Here is an 18,176-nt window from a genome sequence, read left to right on the forward strand (position 1 = left end):
CACACATACACACACACACAGTTCAGCAGAATGCTGTTGAGAAAAGATATGTTTTACAGTGGCAATAATATCTGAAGTATCACCAAGTCATGAAGACTTTTGACCTGAGTGAGTGTATAATGTTTTTTTTCTTTCTGTAGCAACAGACAGAAGTCGTACAAGAGCTGGAGTACCAGATCGGCCTCCTCAACAATGAGAAGCAGAGCTTAGCTGAGCAAATCAAGAAACTGCAGAGGTGTGTGCATGACTGCCTGTATGTGAAAAATACATGTAAACCAGTCTGTATGTAAGTCGGGTTGAGACACTGCCTACACTTGTGCTACATATTTTTATTAATCACATGACCACTGACTGTTAGTATGCCATGGTACTCACATGGTTTCCTCCACTTATGCCAACCCAACAAGAGCACTCACCACCACTTTCATCCATAAAAATCTAAGAACGTTTCACTTCAGTCCCCATTATTACCATAACTGTGACCAAAATTGGCCATGAGTGGAGTCGGTATGGAAATTTCCCTACTAGCGCCACTGTTGCATGTAATTATAGAGGAAACCCTGTTCTGTTCTGATACATAAGTGGAACTTAGTTTAATTCCATGTGGGATATTTATTTGCTACCATAAAGATTCAGATACATTTTACTTTGCCGCAATGCAAAGTTGTTGAGGCATTTTACAAAGCTGTTCTACCGCTGCTTCTGAACTGTGGACCTGCTTATTGATGTAAAACTATGCAGTGTTTGTGAGGCTCTCTCATTTGCTCTACTACACAGTGAGATTCAGACACTGAAGAGGACCGTTGCCTCCCCACCTCCGGCCACTCTCAACCTTGCTTGCCAGAATACACCGAACACCTCTTCCTCTTCCACCACAACTACTACTTCCTCGGCTGACCCCAATTCTGTGGTATGTGGTCAGAATGAGTGTGCAACACTTAGATTTCAGCGAGTGATCAGAGACCAAAAATAAAATCTGATAATTACAGTGTATTTGGGCATTTCTTGGCGAACTTTGACGAAACTAATATAATCTAATCCTGTCCCTCAGCCTCCCACAGATAATGGCCAGTATCTGGACATTCGGGGGGTTTCAGAGCCTGAGACTGACCCGGATCCCCCCTCTACTCAGAACACATCACAGTCCCACCCACTTCCCCACAACAAGCTTAAGAGCAGGCCTCCTGTCCAGTTTGATAAGCCGAACAGGTGAGTGGAAAGTCAAGTGTACAAGAAACAGGCAAGAGGGGAATGTACTTTATAATATATGAAAAAAATGAAAAAAAGTGATAACTATCATCATAAAATATATGTGTACAGTATGTTTCCTACAGAGAAAGATGTAGAGCTGCAACAATTAATTATTAATCAAACAATAATCGATTATTAAATGAATTGTCAACTATTTTGATAATCGAATAATCAGTTTAGGTATTTTTTTAAGAAAAAAAGTCTAAATTCTTGGATTTCAGCTTCTCAAATGTGAATATTTCTGGTTTCTTTGTTCCTATACGAAAATAAACTGAGTATCTCTTTGGTTTGTGGACAAAACAAGACATTTGAGGACGTCATCTTGGGGTTCGGGAAACACTGATTGACATATTTCAACATTTTATTGACCAAACAACTAATCGATTAATCGTTTAAATAATCTAGACAGATTAATCGATAATGAAAATAAAATTTTGTTGCAGCCCTAGTGTCTATGATGTTGTATTTGTTGTTGCCTTGTTAGACATTTAGGGCTCATGAAATAGATTGAATTCTCTCATATTTTGCTGCTAGGAACCTGAGTCTGCACCATTTGTTGCAGTTCCAAATCCTTACCGTTAGATGGAGGTAGTTAACAGACTATGTAGCCACAGTGAGCAGCTTGGTGAGTTGCTGCCCTCTTGAGGAAAAATGTAGGTTTTAGCAGTTGCTTCATTTCCTAAGAGGACATAGGAGTCCCAGGGGGAATTCACCCTGTGATCATGTGATCACATGTCTTACCACAATCTAGCCCATGCTGTTGTTTGTCTTGGGGTTTGAATACCATCCCATTTAGTCTCATTTTACCTTGAAAATGCCCAGTTCATAGACAGCTCACAAAAATGCACTGATATAAATAGTTCATCATCAGCATCTGTTGAACTGGCACCACTGACTCTATCATGTCTTGTTGCCAACATCCAGAGCTCTGGGTTTTTTCATCCCACTAAGATACACAACAATGACATGGGAGAGTGGCAGCACTACGCTCTCAGGGAAATCTATTGCAGAGTACAGAGTCAGTGGTACGAACTGCATTGACTGTTTATATTTTAAATTTTTTTCATGTGTGTGTGTGTGTGTGTGTCTCAGGAAGTTATCCCCAGCCTTCCAGCAAGCCCTGCTGTCCTTCTGCAGAATGTGCTCTGACAGCCGCCTGGGAGCAGAGGTCAGCACACAGACTTTCATTCATGCACACATACAGTACAAACTGTAAAATACAGTACAGTATATCATGCCCCTTCTCTTCTACAGGTGTCTCGTATAGCAGACAGCGAAGAGAGCGTGATGTTAATGCTGGGCCGCTGTCTCCCTCACATCGTCCCTAATGTCCTTCTTGCGAAACGAGAGGTAACCCCACTTCTGCTGCTCCTCTTGCTCCTCCACTCCTCCCTGTAACCCCTTCATTATTGTCATCATCACAGGCTTCTTCTCTTTGTGTCTGATAGATACACACACTGCAGCGAGGCTAAGCAGGGTTAACATTTAGAAAGAACTGTAGAGTACTCTCATCTTAAGTGTTATGGTGGAAGGTGTTGCATAATTTGTCAGCATATTAAATTAAGATACTTGAGAAAACTAATTATAGGATTTTAAGATGACACAATCTTCACATGATTATTATCTGTATTGTTGTTACAGTCCCTGATGCAACACTTTCCATGAACTCAATTTAAAAGTACATTGGCTTCTTTAGCTGGATTTTTTGTCTTTGTTTGCTCTGCGTAAGGTGATAAACATATTGAAAGTGAAATTTTCTGTTGGTGATTCACCCATTTCACCATCTGCTATTGTGAGAAAAATGTTGTGTTTGCAGCGAAAGAACACCACCCTGTTTTTGGTTTGTGCCACAAGGCATTCCCCCAAAAAATCAGCTAACATGCAATGTAGTGTTACACACTGTGCAGAGGCTGCCAGTCTCCTTGGCTATGCTTTAATTGGCATGACTGCTGGTTTGTTTATGGTAATCACACTAATGTCTCACATCTATTATCTAATCTGCAGTTAGCATTTCAATCCCTTGTGCAAATTGCAGATTTGACTGTTTCCTCTGCCGGCGAGCTCTTTGAATTCAAGAGCTCATTCAGAGATGTAAACATTGACTTTTGCAACCTGCAAATATCCAGCTGACTTGTGTCTATCTATTGAGTGGAAAATTCACCTTCTTTTACGACGGTGTTTTTTTTTTTTTTACCAGTGTCAACATCATTTCTCCTCTGCTGTTTGTCCCCCCACTCACGTATGCTGTCCTTTTTGCCTTCACTGGTTTTATTTTTATTCTTCTCTTTTCGTCTCACTCATTCTCTCACTCTCATGCATGCCTCTCTTCTAGAGAATGGTTGCACATCTTTGCCAGGTGAGTCTTTCACGCACTCATCTGCATGGTTCTCACATGACCTCTAGGCCAAATAATATGTAACTAATGCCCAGCTCCTGTCGGCTACAACTGTTGTCACTTAGGCTCTGACCGTGTTTTTTTTTTTTTTTTTTATGTAAGCCTCATCTATCTTATTTCTGGAAACAGTTCTTATGCTATCTTGCATCATTTCAAATGAAAATATGAAATTTGATTTGTAGCCAAAATATGAACAATCATGCAGTGATAGCCTGAGGTATACAGTTTTAGCCTTAGGTGGGTCATGTACTGTACGTCTCTTCAACCCAGTGTACCTTAATCCTTTTCTCATTGGTTTCTTGTCTGTTTTATTTGCTTCAGTGCTAATCACTTCAAATGCTTAAATGGCTGATGTTATTTCATAAGTCTAATAACATTATCTTATATTCTTATTTTTAAATGAAACCAGAGAAATTTGCCTTTTAACTCCCTGACACGAGGTGTGCAGTGATACAGATCTGTATCTAAATATAGACTGTTTGTTTTACCAAGATGAATGTTAATTTCTTCTGAGGAATACAGAATATGAAGATTTTATCAAAGTTATGATGCAAACACCTGCACAGGTGGGCTGTCCACATGTAACAACTTGCATGCAATTTGTGTCTGTGTGTGTGTCCATGTGTATACAAATGTTATGTGCTTGTATTTTGCACACAAAGTGTTGAAACATGACACAAAGCAAAAAAAATGGAGTGTAAAGAGGTTAATCTGGTTTGAGTAGTTCTCTTTGTGGCTGCTTTGCATATCACCATGGTTATGGGGTTTTGATCAGCCACTGACAGTTATAGCGACCTTAATCTCATCGCACAATCAAGATAAACAAACTGAAGGGAGAGGACGGCAAAACAATAAAACACAGCCGAACACTGAGGCCTCAGAGGGATCTTGAGAGGAGTGGACTTTGTCCTGTATCCGTTACGTTCACCGACCATGACACTCAATGCACACACACTTACACACGCAGCTGCTCACACTTCCATCTTGCAACTTGAAGCTTTTTAACAATCACAAGTCTAGAGCCACACCTTGAGTTGTTTGAATGTGACACCCACTTAAGAACACAAGGTGTTTGACTTGAAACGGTAGAATGATACATTAAAACTGTGCCTGCCACCTGGCTGTATTATCAGACACTGTAAATCATTAAACATCACATTCTTCTTCAGTATACAGAACTGCACAGTGCACATCTTAATGTATTGTGCTTTTTCTTTTACAGCTCTGCATTATTTGTATTTTCTTAGTTTAACTACTTACAGTAGCTGTCAGTTACAACAATATTGTGAAACACAGTTTAATTTCTGTTTAACATACTGCGAAGGGTGTATAGGATTCCAAAGAAGCAGTATCACTCTAAAGAGAGTAAATATAAAATTCTGACTTCCCTTTTTCTCCTGGAAAGATTAACTGTGAGCTATAACGAACTACTGGCAAGATAAAGAACATTGACGGTTTTATCTGGGCAGGTACAAGACAAAAGATGAGCAGTTACAACTCAAATCATAGAACAACTGACTTTAAAACGGACTATTTAAAAATGAATAATCAGATTAAAGCATCATAGAAGCCCAAACCATGGAACGTTTGAAAATAAAATTTTTTAAAAACGGTCACAAAGTCTTGATAGATTACAGAAGATAAAAGAATAAGAGTGTGGAGGAGCTAGCGGCTCTGTGTCGCTGTTTTTACAGCGGCGCTTTAAGTATGCTAACATGCTCACAAAATACAGTACTAACACATTCAGTTTACTACAATGGCATGGTAGAATTTTCTAATTAGCAAAGAGGGGTTAAGATGGGAATTTACATGCTTTTTCAGATTTTTTTTTTTATGGCTTTCAGTACTTGATGAGAAATTTCACTCAGCACCACAAATGTCAACCTCATGGTGGCGCTAGAGGAAAAGACAGGAATCATCGAAGTAGGTACTATAGGATACTTGTAGGCTATCACTAATGGATGATAAAACGTATTAGTACTAGCAGCGCAAGTCAGGTGATCAGTTTGTCATATTCCGTCTAGAACAATGTGACGTGGCCTAGCGTGGCTACAAAAGATTGAAAGGACACGTGGGGCGGATGTCTGTGGATATCATTACATGCAGGCTCTTGCCCATAGTGGTGCTTGTACTGAAGCGTGCAGTTGCTCTGCTCTTTGAAGTGAAAGCATCAGGTCCCCTGGGCTCTGGGTCCTGGCGTCGTGCTGTCCACTCTACCTGCCCACAGTGTTTACTCGGCGCCGGTCTGGTGTTTTACCCCCTGAAGAAGTCTTTACATCAGAAACGCAGGAGTTCACACAGAAATAGAACAGGGTCAGCATGGCCTCTGGTTTTTCAAATGTGTGGTCTTCATGAATTCCTTTTTTGTTTTATCAGCCCAGTGCTGTTGAGTCTCCAAAAATATCTCATGTTGAGGATGCGTGATATTTTCAGAGGCCAGGACTGAGGATGATTGAATGTGGCAGTTAGATTTGGCAGAATTCAGTTAATTTGCAGGTTTTTGCTGGTTTTTGATGCTTGACCTCATTTGACTCGAATTGAACCCGTCATGTAACCACTTAAAATGACCCGACCCTCTGATTCTTAAATGCCATATTTTTACTTGTTAAAAGATAGCCAGCATGGCACAGACTTCAGAGTGTTGGTTCAGGATTGAGTGACTCATCACAGCCTATCTTTACCCAAGTTTCTCGGCCCGGGCCGTCTGTTCATCTAGCACTGGGGTTTTGCTCCTTCTTCCAGCACTTGGCAAGAAAACATGATATCTTCCTGGAAAAAAAAGAAGTTTGTTTGAAAAAAACATATTTTTAACTATGTATGCACTCTCTAATTTGGGTGTGTGTGGCGGGAATGTAGGGCTGACCACAACTTGGCCGTGGAGGCCCTGTATCAAGGGCAGCTGAGCTCTCTCCCCTCTGGCTGGAAGGCCCATGAACTCTGTCTGAACTCTGGGCTAGAGCTGGGTTTTAGTCGGGGTAACTAGTGCATTAGGTATGTGTGTGTCTGTCTATATGCAGCTGTGGTCTGGGTGTGTGCATGCGCTATTTGAGTTACCAAAGTGTGTGTCTCAAATTGTATATGTGTGTGACTCCAAAGCCAAATGAGTCGAGGTGTAACACCAACAGGGTATTATTGAAGGTAAGCATGGTTTTACTGGTGTTGGCAGACTCCTGTTGGTTTCGAAGGTGACCCCTGTGTTTCTTTTTCTCTGTGACTCTCCCATTTTTCTCCTCTTTTTAAAAAAAAAAAAACACCTTCTCCCCCTCTGCTGTTCCCCAATGTGCCAGACTTCCAGGCCTGCTTGACTGCAAACACTCTTTCGCCGTGTGTTTCAACCTCACTTTGCTTTTGCCAAAGAATCGAAGCTGATGCCACTTCTCCTTGTCTCTCTTCTTCTCTCCTTCAGGAGTTGATTCCACTCATCCTGTGTACCGCCTGCCTTCACCCAGAGCCTAAAGAGAGAGACCAGCTCCTCCACATCCTCTTTAACCTAATCAAGAGACCAGATGATGAGCAGAGGTGTGTGTGTGTGTGTGTGTGTGTGTGTGTGTGTGTGTGTGTGTGTGTGTGTGTGTGTGTGTGTGTGTGTGTGTGTGTGTGTGTGTGTGTGTGTGTGTGTGTGTGTGTGTGTGTGTGTGTGTGTGTGTGTGTGTGTGTGTGTGTGTGTGTGTGTACAGGAACATGTGCAAGATATCACTGTTTAGGCTTAAGATAGACTACAGGTTATATCCAGCATTGTGTTCTCATATATCTGTGTGTGTCTTTCCAAAGACAAATGATCCTGACGGGGTGTGTTGCATTTGCGAGGCACGTGGGTCCAACCCGTGTTGAGGCTGAATTACTTCCTCAGTGCTGGGAACAGGTACGGTACACACACTGCAGGTGGCTTTGTTATTGCATGTCTTGACACTTATTTTCACACCTGCTACTTTAAACTCAACAGCGAATTGCATATTACATAATATTTATATTATATATTATATTAAATTATTATGTTCTTCAACATGAGACAAGATTATATCTTGATCTTATTTTCAAGTTTCATTTTAAAACCATGTTTTAATCCTTAAGTGTTAGCAAGATCAATTCATATTTAATAACTATGCAGTTGCAGAACTACCGTGTTTGATTTGCATATGCTTTTGTTTTTCTGAAACCGTTTGTGACATTTATTCTTTATGGGGCATGGCTCGCTTTTTATTCTAGTATTATTATCCCTGGCTATTTTTTATTATACTCACTTTGACACTCACATATATAGAATTTTTATGAATGCTGCACAAAGCCTTAACCTCTGCTAAATTGGTGGGAAAAAAAGATCTCAGTTTTGTCTTACTTTTTCTGAACTTATCATTCAGTGTTGTCATAATTGCAACTGTTGATCCTGAAATTCATTGTAATTACCTCCTAAATGTCCCTGACTTAAATGTGATAGCAATTTTGTTTTCATTGCCACCTGTGTCACCTCATGCAACATATTTAGGACAAACAAAATCTGCTTCCATAGCGTCAGCAGCTGCCAGCAGTCTGGAGGCTGAGAACCTGCCTAGAAAGATAAATAGCGGTTTCCCAGAGGGTCAACATGTCCATGTTTCCATTCCATGGTGGCTGCTCACCTACCTTCAGTTTTCACTATCGTTTCACTGCTCTGCCCACTGTGTTTTGTTGTCTTCTGCTGCAGATTAACCACAAATATCCAGAGAGGAGGTTGTTGGTGGCAGAGTCCTGTGGAGCCTTAGCACCATATCTGCCTGTAAGAATATGTTATCCAGACAGAATTAAAACTGCATGTGCATGAATATAGACGACTATAATATATAGATCAATTATTTATCTCTGTCTGTCTCACCTTCTGTCTCTGCAGAAGGAGATCCGCAGCTCCCTGGTGTTGTCCATGTTGCAGCAGATGCTTACTGAGGACAAGGCTGACATGGTCAGGGAAGCTGTGGTCAAGAGTCTGGGGATTATCATGGGTTACATAGATGACCCTGACAAGTACTCACAAGTATGTGTATATGCCAGGACTTCTTACTTACCACCCTGTATTTAACTGTCAGGTCACATCAACAGTTCCCTTTGCTGTGGAAACTGTGTTTTAGCAACCGGATGGAAAACAAAAACTGGACCCTTGGGAATATAGTTGCTGCTGTGTTGTTGATTGTGGATGAGTCTTCATGCCCGACTTCTGTGAATCATGTGTTCCTCCAGGGTTTTGAGCTGATGCTGCTATCACTTGGGGACCCGTCAGAGCGGGTGGTCAGTGCAGTCCACCAGGTCTTTATTCCTGCCTTTGCTGCCTGGACCACAGAGTTGGGGACCCTGCAGTCTGCACTCATCCCCTCTCTGTTGGCACGTATAGAGAAACTACTTATGGTAATTACCACTTTTGTTTACATGCAGTACTAGCCTACAGATCTTGGCACCATGGATGTGATGAACTGCTCGATAATCATTACTCCTCTCTTCCTGGTTCCTGCCCTCTGTACTTCCCTCTCTCTGTAGCAAGGAGAACATAGTCTGGATGAGCACAAGTTGCATGTGTTCCTGTCGGCCCTGCAGTCTCTCATCCCTCCACTGTTTGGTGTGGTGCTACAGAATGCACCTTTCACTAGCAGAGCCAAACTCCACGGAGACATACCTGCAATAGAGGGTAGAGCAACTGCACTTACACACTCAAAAGCCACACAGAAGTCAAATAGAAGAGATTTGCTTCAGAGTGCTAAATATCCTAAGATTAAACATTCCCAAATTCCAACTGTGTAACATTCATGCATTTTTCTCCTTGAGGATGTTTTAATTTGTATTCTCATCCTGTATCTCACAGTAACACGGTTCCCCAGGCCTGCCTCTCCCCTCCAGGATGTAGCCACCATCATAGGCAGCAGGGAGATGCTGAGTGCCCTCCTGCTACTCTATGACCACCAGCTAGAGCACGAAGGAACCACTGGCTGGGACACTCTCCTATGGGTGGTCAATCAACTGTAAGAAATGTTCACATACACTTACGCATTTAGTGACGTGTGAATAAAGACGGTTACTGTATTATGCAGATATATGAACAATGATTTCCATCTGTCTGGTCTCCAGCCTTCCTCAGCTCATAGAGATTGTGGGTGGGATCAATGTGACATCATCAACTTGCGTCCACGAGTTCTCCCGCTTCTTCTGGAGGTTCTGTCGCACCTTTGGCAAGATCTTCACTAACACTAAGGTAAAGGATACCACAGTTGGTTGGTTTTGACGTGCCTGATGCTGGCTGAACTCAAAGCTAAACCCTAACCTGAATCTAAAATGTAGTGACTGATTTGTTCCCTGATGAAAATGTCACAAAGAAATCATTCAGTACACTAAAGGCCACACTACATGATTTACCAATGAAGCTAAATTATTTGTAGGCATTTAAAATATTCGTTCAGTATTTAGGGAGTAATGAATGAGTCATTAGGTGTTTGATTTCAAACACAACAGTACTGAGTGGAGTCCACAGCAAGTTTTACTCACTGTGCCTTTTGTGTACAGATCAAAATCTCATGATGTCTTGAGATCTGAGATTGTTTTTACCTAATGTGAGTGATATTTATACATCAAATGATGGCAATTTATTCATCCTCATGACCTTTTGCAGGTTAAACCACAGTTCCAGGAGATTCTCCGGCTCTCTGAAGAAAATGTTGGTAAGGACAGAGTTCACACACACACACACATACACACAAACAATGTGCAAGTTTTCTGAGATTTTCTCAGCTCGTCTAGAGAATGTTGGTAGGTGGGGCTCAGACAATGTTGATGTAAACAAGCTATTTGGGGTCAGTTTTGGGTGTTCCCCTCTTTTTTTCAAATTCCAGACATGTCTCTGTAGTTGTGAGAGGTGCTTGGTCTCAACATGCTGCCAACTGACTTAGTTTTGGTGTTGTGGCCATTTCTGAAATGTGTTTTGTCCTGAGGCCCAGTCAGTGTTTTAAGTCATCACGACCTTACTTTGGCAGTCGTCCTTTTCAGTAGATTTTTGTTAACCCGCAACAATGTATATGTGGTGGTGGACATAATGTTACAGTCTAAATATTAAATTAATTGGGCAAAAACAAATTATGGTACATTTTATAATAGTATTTAATAGCAGAAAAGTACTGAAAGAAAAATGTGAATGTCAAATCTTGAGCATACAGGAAAACCTGATCGGAGCATTGGTAGACCATAATACAATGCTATTTTCTAGTCTATTTCCTGATGCTTAACTTTTTTTTTTTTTTTTTTCATTTTAATGGCTGCTCCTTAATATTGGGTGATCATTCATTCCTTTTGCCCTAACCAGATGCTTCAGTAGGGAACGGTATTCTCACCAAAGCCACTGTCCCCATCTATGCCACTGGAGTGCTGACATGCTATAACCAGGTAACTTATAACAATTTTTTCAATATATAAATGTAGAGTTACACTTTCGGTTATTGTTCGTTGTCACGGAGGAAAGTTCCCACCAAAACACATCAGAGCAGAATGTGGGAGTGGGAGATTTTTTTGGTTTTAACTTTCAGCACGACATGTCAACAAATCATGTTTAGAGCTCCCCAGTTGAATCATGTGATAAAATACAGTATGTCCCAAAATACAGTCACCATAAACTTGTGAATATTAAAATGTATTGCTGTCCACATCACATAACTGACAAAAGCATGGTATTGTTTCCCCAAAGGATGAGGATCGTAAGTTGTTGGTGGGTTTCCTAGAGGATGTTATGACAACCTTGTCACTGTCCCATGCTCCTCTCGACAGCCTTAAGGCCTCCTTTGTAGAACTTGGGTAAGACACACACAGTCTGTAGATTTATCATAGGTTTTATGGGATGTGACACACACTGCCCCCACATATAACTAAAGCTTTCACTTTTTATGTTTTCTTCTGTTTCAGTGCCAACCCAGTGTACCATGAACTGCTGCTGACTGTTCTGTGGTATGGCGTGGTCCACACTTCAGCACTGGTCCGGTGTACAGCAGCACGGATGTTTGAGGTACAAACCACACGCACACAAACATGCAGATAATCTACTGAGCCAACACCAAGTAAAGATTTTTGATAGGATATTATTTCTCATAACTACTACCTAAAATGTGTCTTTACTGATGCATTTGCTGCTTTTATTTTTACATTTTAAGGAAACATAAGAATAATCTACTATACCAGTGCTATTAAGTGTATACTGTTAATTACATTTATGGATAAAATGGTAATTTATTAATTAATTAATTAATTAGTTGCATTTATTTGTAATCATGATTTCTGAATGAAGTCATGATTGGTTCTAACACATTGTTAATTAAATGTATAAGCTAAAATTGTCTTGTTCAGTTACACTCAATTGTAAAGTCCTTCATTATAGATACTATTTTCATGTTTACCAATGTGCTGCACATGTGCTAGCTCTGCTTGCTATTGCTGCTGTTTACTGCGTATTTGGTATTTAGCTATTCTGTCTAATGAGTGGGGAAATCCTGTAGTTTTTCAGCACCCTGGTTTCAACTGTATGGCTAGACCATTTACATTAGACCTTTCACTGTGCACTAGTCTCAGAAGTGACTGCGTAAATATCTGCTGCATGTCAGAGAGAAAGGGAAAAGTCAGCAGCCCGAAAGAATAGTCAAAAGAGTTCAAGGCCTGTTCCTTTTCAGTGTTGTTGGAAAGTGTAATTCAATCAGAAGTGTTTTCTTGGGAATATTTTCTCACTCTTCTGAGTATTTCAGGTCTTGTGGAAATATAATCCTACTATTATTTTTAAAGGGAGATGACCATTTCCCTGTTTTCTTCCTCGTGATTTTATTCCACCGAGTCTATCCAGGTTTAAGCCAGGTTCCCAAAGCAAAAGCCCTGGCCGAAACCATTGGAAACAGCCATAACAAATCACGTCTCAGTGTCCCTTCAGTCCCCTGAGTTCTGTGCACACTTTGAGGTCAAATGTTCTCTAGGCATAGCAGTAGACCTGGGCCTACATTGACTAAAACTTGGGGAAGGAGGAGTGGTAGGGTGTATTCATGTTCCCCCTGTTCTGTGAAGTACTTTTCCCTTTCCCAACACATCTCACTGTCACCATTCCATAGTGTTTAGCTGTCCACCATTGTCCAACCTGTGGGTTGGGTTGGACGGTGGACCTCTACCACAGATCCCAGATCAGATTAGTTAAAGCCAACGAAATGAGAATCTGACCTGGAGTCTGTGGACAGATCCCACAGCTTTATGCTCACCATACTGTAAAAGTACCTGTGCAGTTTAGCTACGTTGCCATTACTTCTGCATACCTGCGTGTGCATGTGTGTGTGTTTGTGCGTGTGTGTGCGAATGTGAATGTGTGTATGCACACTTGCTTGATACATGCAGTGCCGTTCCGTGCCTTGCAGCTATGGTTCTTGTCATTGTATATCACTTTCTTCCTATCTTTTTGTGTTTGTTTTTCTTTTTTCCTCCCTTTCTGTTTTGCTTTTTTTTTTTCCTTTCCTTTTTTTTTCTCTCTATCTATTGGCGGTGTTGCTCGCTCTTGTCCCAATGCCCCGCCCACCTCTGTGACATCACGGCTGGCTCTGTCCAATCCGATCAGCTGCTGGTGAAGGGGGTGAATGAGACGCTGGTAGCTCAGAGAGTGGTGCCGGCTCTCATCACACTGTCCTCCGACCCTGAAATGTAAGTGGAACAACAACGATAACGCGCCGCGTCTCTCTCCCCCCTTCTCTCTGCCACCTGAGAACTATCACATCGAAGTCTGTACCTGCCAGGAGCAAATTCAACATGAAACAAACTCATCAAAAATACATCAGCCATCGATGTATTTTGATACAGAGTTTATTTTCAGGTTCTCCCATCAATTTCCAACACATTTTTTTCTCCTCCTTTTTTTCCTGGCATTGTCACAGTGATAGTTTGGATTTGCTCCTGTTTAGGTTTCGGCTGTGCCTTGGGATGGTTCATCAGCATAACCACCGTTAACATTAACACTGCATGCCAGCGCCATCATTCTGCAACACTAATCCATGCCAGCTCTTGTTGCCTCATCAGTCTGCAACACTAACCAGTCTTCAGCCAGATTGATGTGTGTGCACATTGCCGGCATGTAGCAACAGCACAATCCTAGCATGCTCATCTGTAACCCGCCCCACTCTACCTCCTCCTCCCCACCCCACCCCATTGAAGCAGGGCCCCTCCTCCTGACCGACCCATCAGCTAGTGGTTGGTTATCTTTTCCTGTCAGTCTATTTTTCCTTTCTCTCTCTATCTCTTTTCTATCATCCCTTCTATCTCTACCTCCCTGTTTCACCTCTCTCCTGCCTCCCTCTATATTACCTTCCCTCCTCCTGTCTCTGTCTCCTCCCACCCTGCCTCTCCCTCTGTCTCATCCTGCTGTGTGATGGGTTTGCAGTTGGTTCTCCGAGGCATGAGTGAAGCATTAGTAGATCGCCGGGCGGCTCCGGCCCTTATAACTCTGTGCAGTGGGCCCGAATTGTGAGTCAAACGACACAAGAAACCCTCTCTTTAAACATTGTCATTTTGTGGGCTGTAGCCTTACAGTGTATAGCAGTAGAAATATGTATTGCTGAGCTGGAATGGGCACAAAAAAAAAAAAAGATGTTGCGACCATGTGGCATCCTTCAGTAAACTGGAAAATTAAGTTGACGTGGCAGTTTCTTAAACCACCACAAAAATGGAGGAAGTGAGAGCCTGAAGATATTTGTGTCTCTTTCTGGATCCTGTCATCAATAAACACTGATGGGGAGCCACAGTGAAAGACTAAATATAAGCTGGGTGAATACTTAAATTTCTTTTGTTTAGTCCTGCGGGACATTTGTCCTGTTCATTGCAATATAAACAAAGGACATTGTTCTTAGCCCTGGTTTACATAGTAATTCAAGGAATTTAAAGAAAACCCCATTCCTCATTCTTTGTGTTTGTGATTAGACACAATGATGCAATTAGTGTTGACACTGTTGGAATGCAGCCCCTTTCATCTCATCTTTTCTGTATTGAAATACACATGTTAATGGGCACACACACACTTTTCCTAATTCACAAATTCAAAATATATTTGTTCTAAAATCTTAACATATGTTCAATGCAACATGGAGTGCTTATAGATGTGAGAAATTTGTTTTTATGCCTCCAGTTCTAAGATTGGCCATGTGCATCTTTTGATCTTCTCTGCTCCTACTGACAGTGAAATGATTATCTAATATCTATGTAATCTAATATCTAATATCACCCGATCTGCACCCCATTAACTTGGCTTATTGCAGTTCATATTAACCATTGATTGCTGACAGATGTTTTCATTACGCGTGTTGATGTTGGTGTATTTTATGATAACAAGCCATTAGCTCAAGAATGATATGGGCAAAATAAAGTAAACACAGACAACTGAACTCAAAACTAAGACAGTTTTGAAACATCTTTGGTGGATTAGGGTGATTGACAGATTTTAATAAATATTTATACTTAAATGTAACAGATCATTGGTAATCAGACGATCAACTTCTGCCAAATCTAAATTAAAGTTACCAGATCAGCAAAACATTTAGAGAAGTATTGATGTATAAAATGAAGCCCAAAGATTAGTGTGTCTGTAGTAATGACCTTAGGCCACCACAGTTTTCTGAGTAAATGCGGTTAAATCCCAATAATGGCTTTGGCAGTTAACACATTTTATAATAAATCCTATGATTAATTGCAGTAAATGTTTGACTCATTCTGATTATTACGATTTCTAACCGAGAACATGGAGAAAACCAGAAAGACTGGTACGGTGACTATGAATGGTAAAACCATTGTCTTGCTCTCCTGCTGGTTTTAGCTCAGTGAGGATATCCACTATTCCTGCCTTCGGTACCATCATGGAAACTGTCACACAAAAAGAGGTAGGAAACCTTTCAACGTCCAACTGTGCACATCCACAGTCCAAATGCAATTTTAATCAATAGTTTTATGAATCTTAAAACGTTTAAACTGTGGCTTTCTGTTTTTATGTGTAGCTGCTGGAGCGTGTAAAAATGCAGCTGGCATCGTTCCTCGAGGACCCGCAGTACCAAGATCAGCACTCTTTGCACATGGAAATTATAAGGACGTTTGGAAGAGTTGGGCCTAATGCAGAGCCACGCTTCAGAGATGAGTGTACGTAACAGATAGAAATGTTATGTTTATCCAGGTCTACATTTTTTTCTCTCTTTTTTTGACGTCACTTCTCGTGATCTTTATGTGCATTTGTCTGATAAGCTTTATCTTTTTTTTTCTTCTTCCTGTAGTCGTTCTCCCTCACCTTCACAAACTGGCCCTGGCTAACAACAGCCAGTCAGTGGAGAGCAAGAGGATTGACATCGCCACGCAGCTGTTTGAGGCCTACAGCGCCCTCTCCTGCTGCTGTATCCTTGAACAGATCACGCTTAATGGTGTGGATATATGCGGTTCGCCCCCTGGATTTACTTTTTATGAGAGGAGAGGACTTTTATCCGTAGCCTTAACACTTTTCCATACACCGGTACTCGCTGCAGTTAATGTTGTGAAAACCTACGAGGAAAATGTGTAGTCAGCTCACTTATGACTACTGTGCTGTATGTATTTCCAAAGGATTTACAAGAAGTCTGTGTCAACATTGGCTTAGGTTCAGGGTTAGCTGGTGTAGCAGTGAGTCAGTGAGAAGGCCGTTAGAATAACCGGTCAAATGCTAGCTGCTCTGGTCACATGTTCTCCGGCACATGCCTGTGTGGTGGTACGTATCAACGGTGTCTGAGTGTGTGGTTCGGTGTGTGTGTTGGCAGAGTTTTGCCTGTCATTTGGCAGGAGGAGAAAGGGAAAATAATCTCCCTCCTCCATTTTGGGGCTAGAGGTAATTACAGGGTTACTTAAGCAAAGGAAAGGATGAGAGCAGAAGAAAGAGCGTGAGAGGAGAAGGAAGGACTGAACATCAGCTTCAATCCTCAGTAACAGTGCCCAGGATCGGTCTCGCGTTTACATTACTTACCTCTGCTCCCTCCCTCCTGTCGCTCTGTGATTCTTTTTTTACTATTCCTCTTTTCTCCCACTCTTTTTTCCTCTGCGTCTCTCCTCTGTCAACCCCACCCCACCCACTTCCAACACATTCACACACACATGCAAAGAGGGCAGCTGGTCTGGGGTTCATTCCTGTGGATCTTTGTCAGGCTGTGATTTCACAGTGCACCAGTGTCCAGGAGGTATAGCCCTAACCTCAGAGGCTTTACCTCCCACTGCACAACTTTTTTCTTCTAATCAGTGTGACTTGCTTTGAAATTTTACATTCCCAATCTGTAAAAGTATATATTCAATGACTGTGTGTCCCTTAAAGCTCCACTGGCTATGATGGGAGGCAGAGCACATGCAGGATCCTTAAAGACAAGAGTAGTGCTGTGCTGAAAATGTAACTGTGTGCCCCCTCTGACTTAAAGAAAATATTTGAAAGATCAGATGTTATTTGGGGCCACGGACATATGAATATTTTGATTTATTCTAAACTACGGTAAACTCCACCCATCTAGTAATTCCTGGAAGCACCTTCCAAAACTGTATTTTTAGCTGTTTGGCCTTGGAAACAGCTTCTCAGTTCATACGTCTATACATGCAGAGACAAACAAAGTCTGGATAGATAAGGCACTGTTCCACTTTCATGGAAGTAACTAAGAGAGGGTTATTACACTACAATTATTTGTTATCAGAAGGCCCACTTTGCTAATGCATATATTTGTTCAGCTCAAATAGGTTTTGTTGTCTTTTTCCATTACTTTCGTCCCTAAATTGTCGTACATTTTTTAATGAGTAGTCATAATTGGCCTTCTAGGAACCTGCATGGCAGTCTGGTTAATGAGAAGTTACACTTAATCTGCGGTCCTGCACTGGAATTTCAAACTTCAGTACTCTTTTTATTTCCACTCCTTAATTTCCTGTGCAGTCATTTCTGAGGAGGTGATGGTCAACCACTTCCTCCCCGGTCTCAGGTGCCTCCGCACCGACATGGAGCAGCTCTCTCCAGAGCACGAGGTCAGAGACACACGCACTCTCACACACACACAGCAAGGAGTAGATATTGACTCTAACACTCAAAATACACACCATGCAAACATGAATGCTGTATACTCGTGCTCTGATTGGCCACCGTCTCCTTTTTTCTATCTCTTTCTCCCACGGGATCTCACACAATAAGGAGAAAGACAGACAGTCTGACTCTTGACCTCTTTCTCAGACAGACTCATACACACACACACCTCTACCATATTTATTTATTTATTTATTTATTTGTGTCTTAGAATCTCACGCGATCCATTTCATGTGAGCATTTTCCCAAGGTGACTAACAATCAGATGATTCTTTCCCTCTCTGCACATCCGCTCTGTCTACGAGAGTCTAAGACGGGAATTATTTTCCAAACTGGAAAACATACATATATACAGTACATACAGTAAAATGTCTTTATTTTCTCATTGCAGAATTTAACCCACATCCCCTGTTTCTAGTATAGGGAAGCATGCTTTTTACCAGTGTTGTATAGATG

General features: G+C 41.4%; 1 protein-coding gene across 2 annotated transcripts in view; it reads left to right on the forward strand.

Annotated features, from left to right (window-relative positions):
* relch (RAB11 binding and LisH domain, coiled-coil and HEAT repeat containing) overlaps positions 1–18,176 on the forward strand; it is a 33,161-nt gene that overhangs the window by 11,741 nt on the left and 3,244 nt on the right. The window contains exons 8-30 of one of the 2 annotated variants that reach the window (XM_083995699.1): positions 141–235; positions 778–910; positions 1,052–1,209; positions 2,344–2,419; positions 2,506–2,601; positions 3,584–3,607; positions 7,053–7,165; positions 7,418–7,508; positions 8,328–8,399; positions 8,511–8,651; positions 8,855–9,019; positions 9,149–9,296; positions 9,471–9,627; positions 9,734–9,857; positions 10,272–10,320; positions 10,959–11,038; positions 11,337–11,443; positions 11,552–11,651; positions 13,230–13,312; positions 15,471–15,534; positions 15,649–15,787; positions 15,919–16,035; positions 17,577–17,665. In XM_083995699.1, the coding sequence (XP_083851825.1) occupies positions 141–235; positions 778–910; positions 1,052–1,209; positions 2,344–2,419; positions 2,506–2,601; positions 3,584–3,607; positions 7,053–7,165; positions 7,418–7,508; positions 8,328–8,399; positions 8,511–8,651; positions 8,855–9,019; positions 9,149–9,296; positions 9,471–9,627; positions 9,734–9,857; positions 10,272–10,320; positions 10,959–11,038; positions 11,337–11,443; positions 11,552–11,651; positions 13,230–13,312; positions 15,471–15,534; positions 15,649–15,787; positions 15,919–16,035; positions 17,577–17,665 (2,421 nt within the window). The remainder of the gene's footprint in view (positions 1–140; positions 236–777; positions 911–1,051; positions 1,210–2,343; positions 2,420–2,505; positions 2,602–3,583; positions 3,608–7,052; positions 7,166–7,417; positions 7,509–8,327; positions 8,400–8,510; positions 8,652–8,854; positions 9,020–9,148; positions 9,297–9,470; positions 9,628–9,733; positions 9,858–10,271; positions 10,321–10,958; positions 11,039–11,336; positions 11,444–11,551; positions 11,652–13,229; positions 13,313–15,470; positions 15,535–15,648; positions 15,788–15,918; positions 16,036–17,576; positions 17,666–18,176) is intronic. The other variant, XM_083995700.1, reaches the window with a different exon arrangement.

This window comes from Trachurus trachurus, assembly GCF_905171665.1.
Source record: "Trachurus trachurus genome assembly, chromosome: 20".
In the NCBI taxonomy this organism is placed as follows: Eukaryota; Metazoa; Chordata; class Actinopteri; order Carangiformes; family Carangidae; genus Trachurus; species Trachurus trachurus.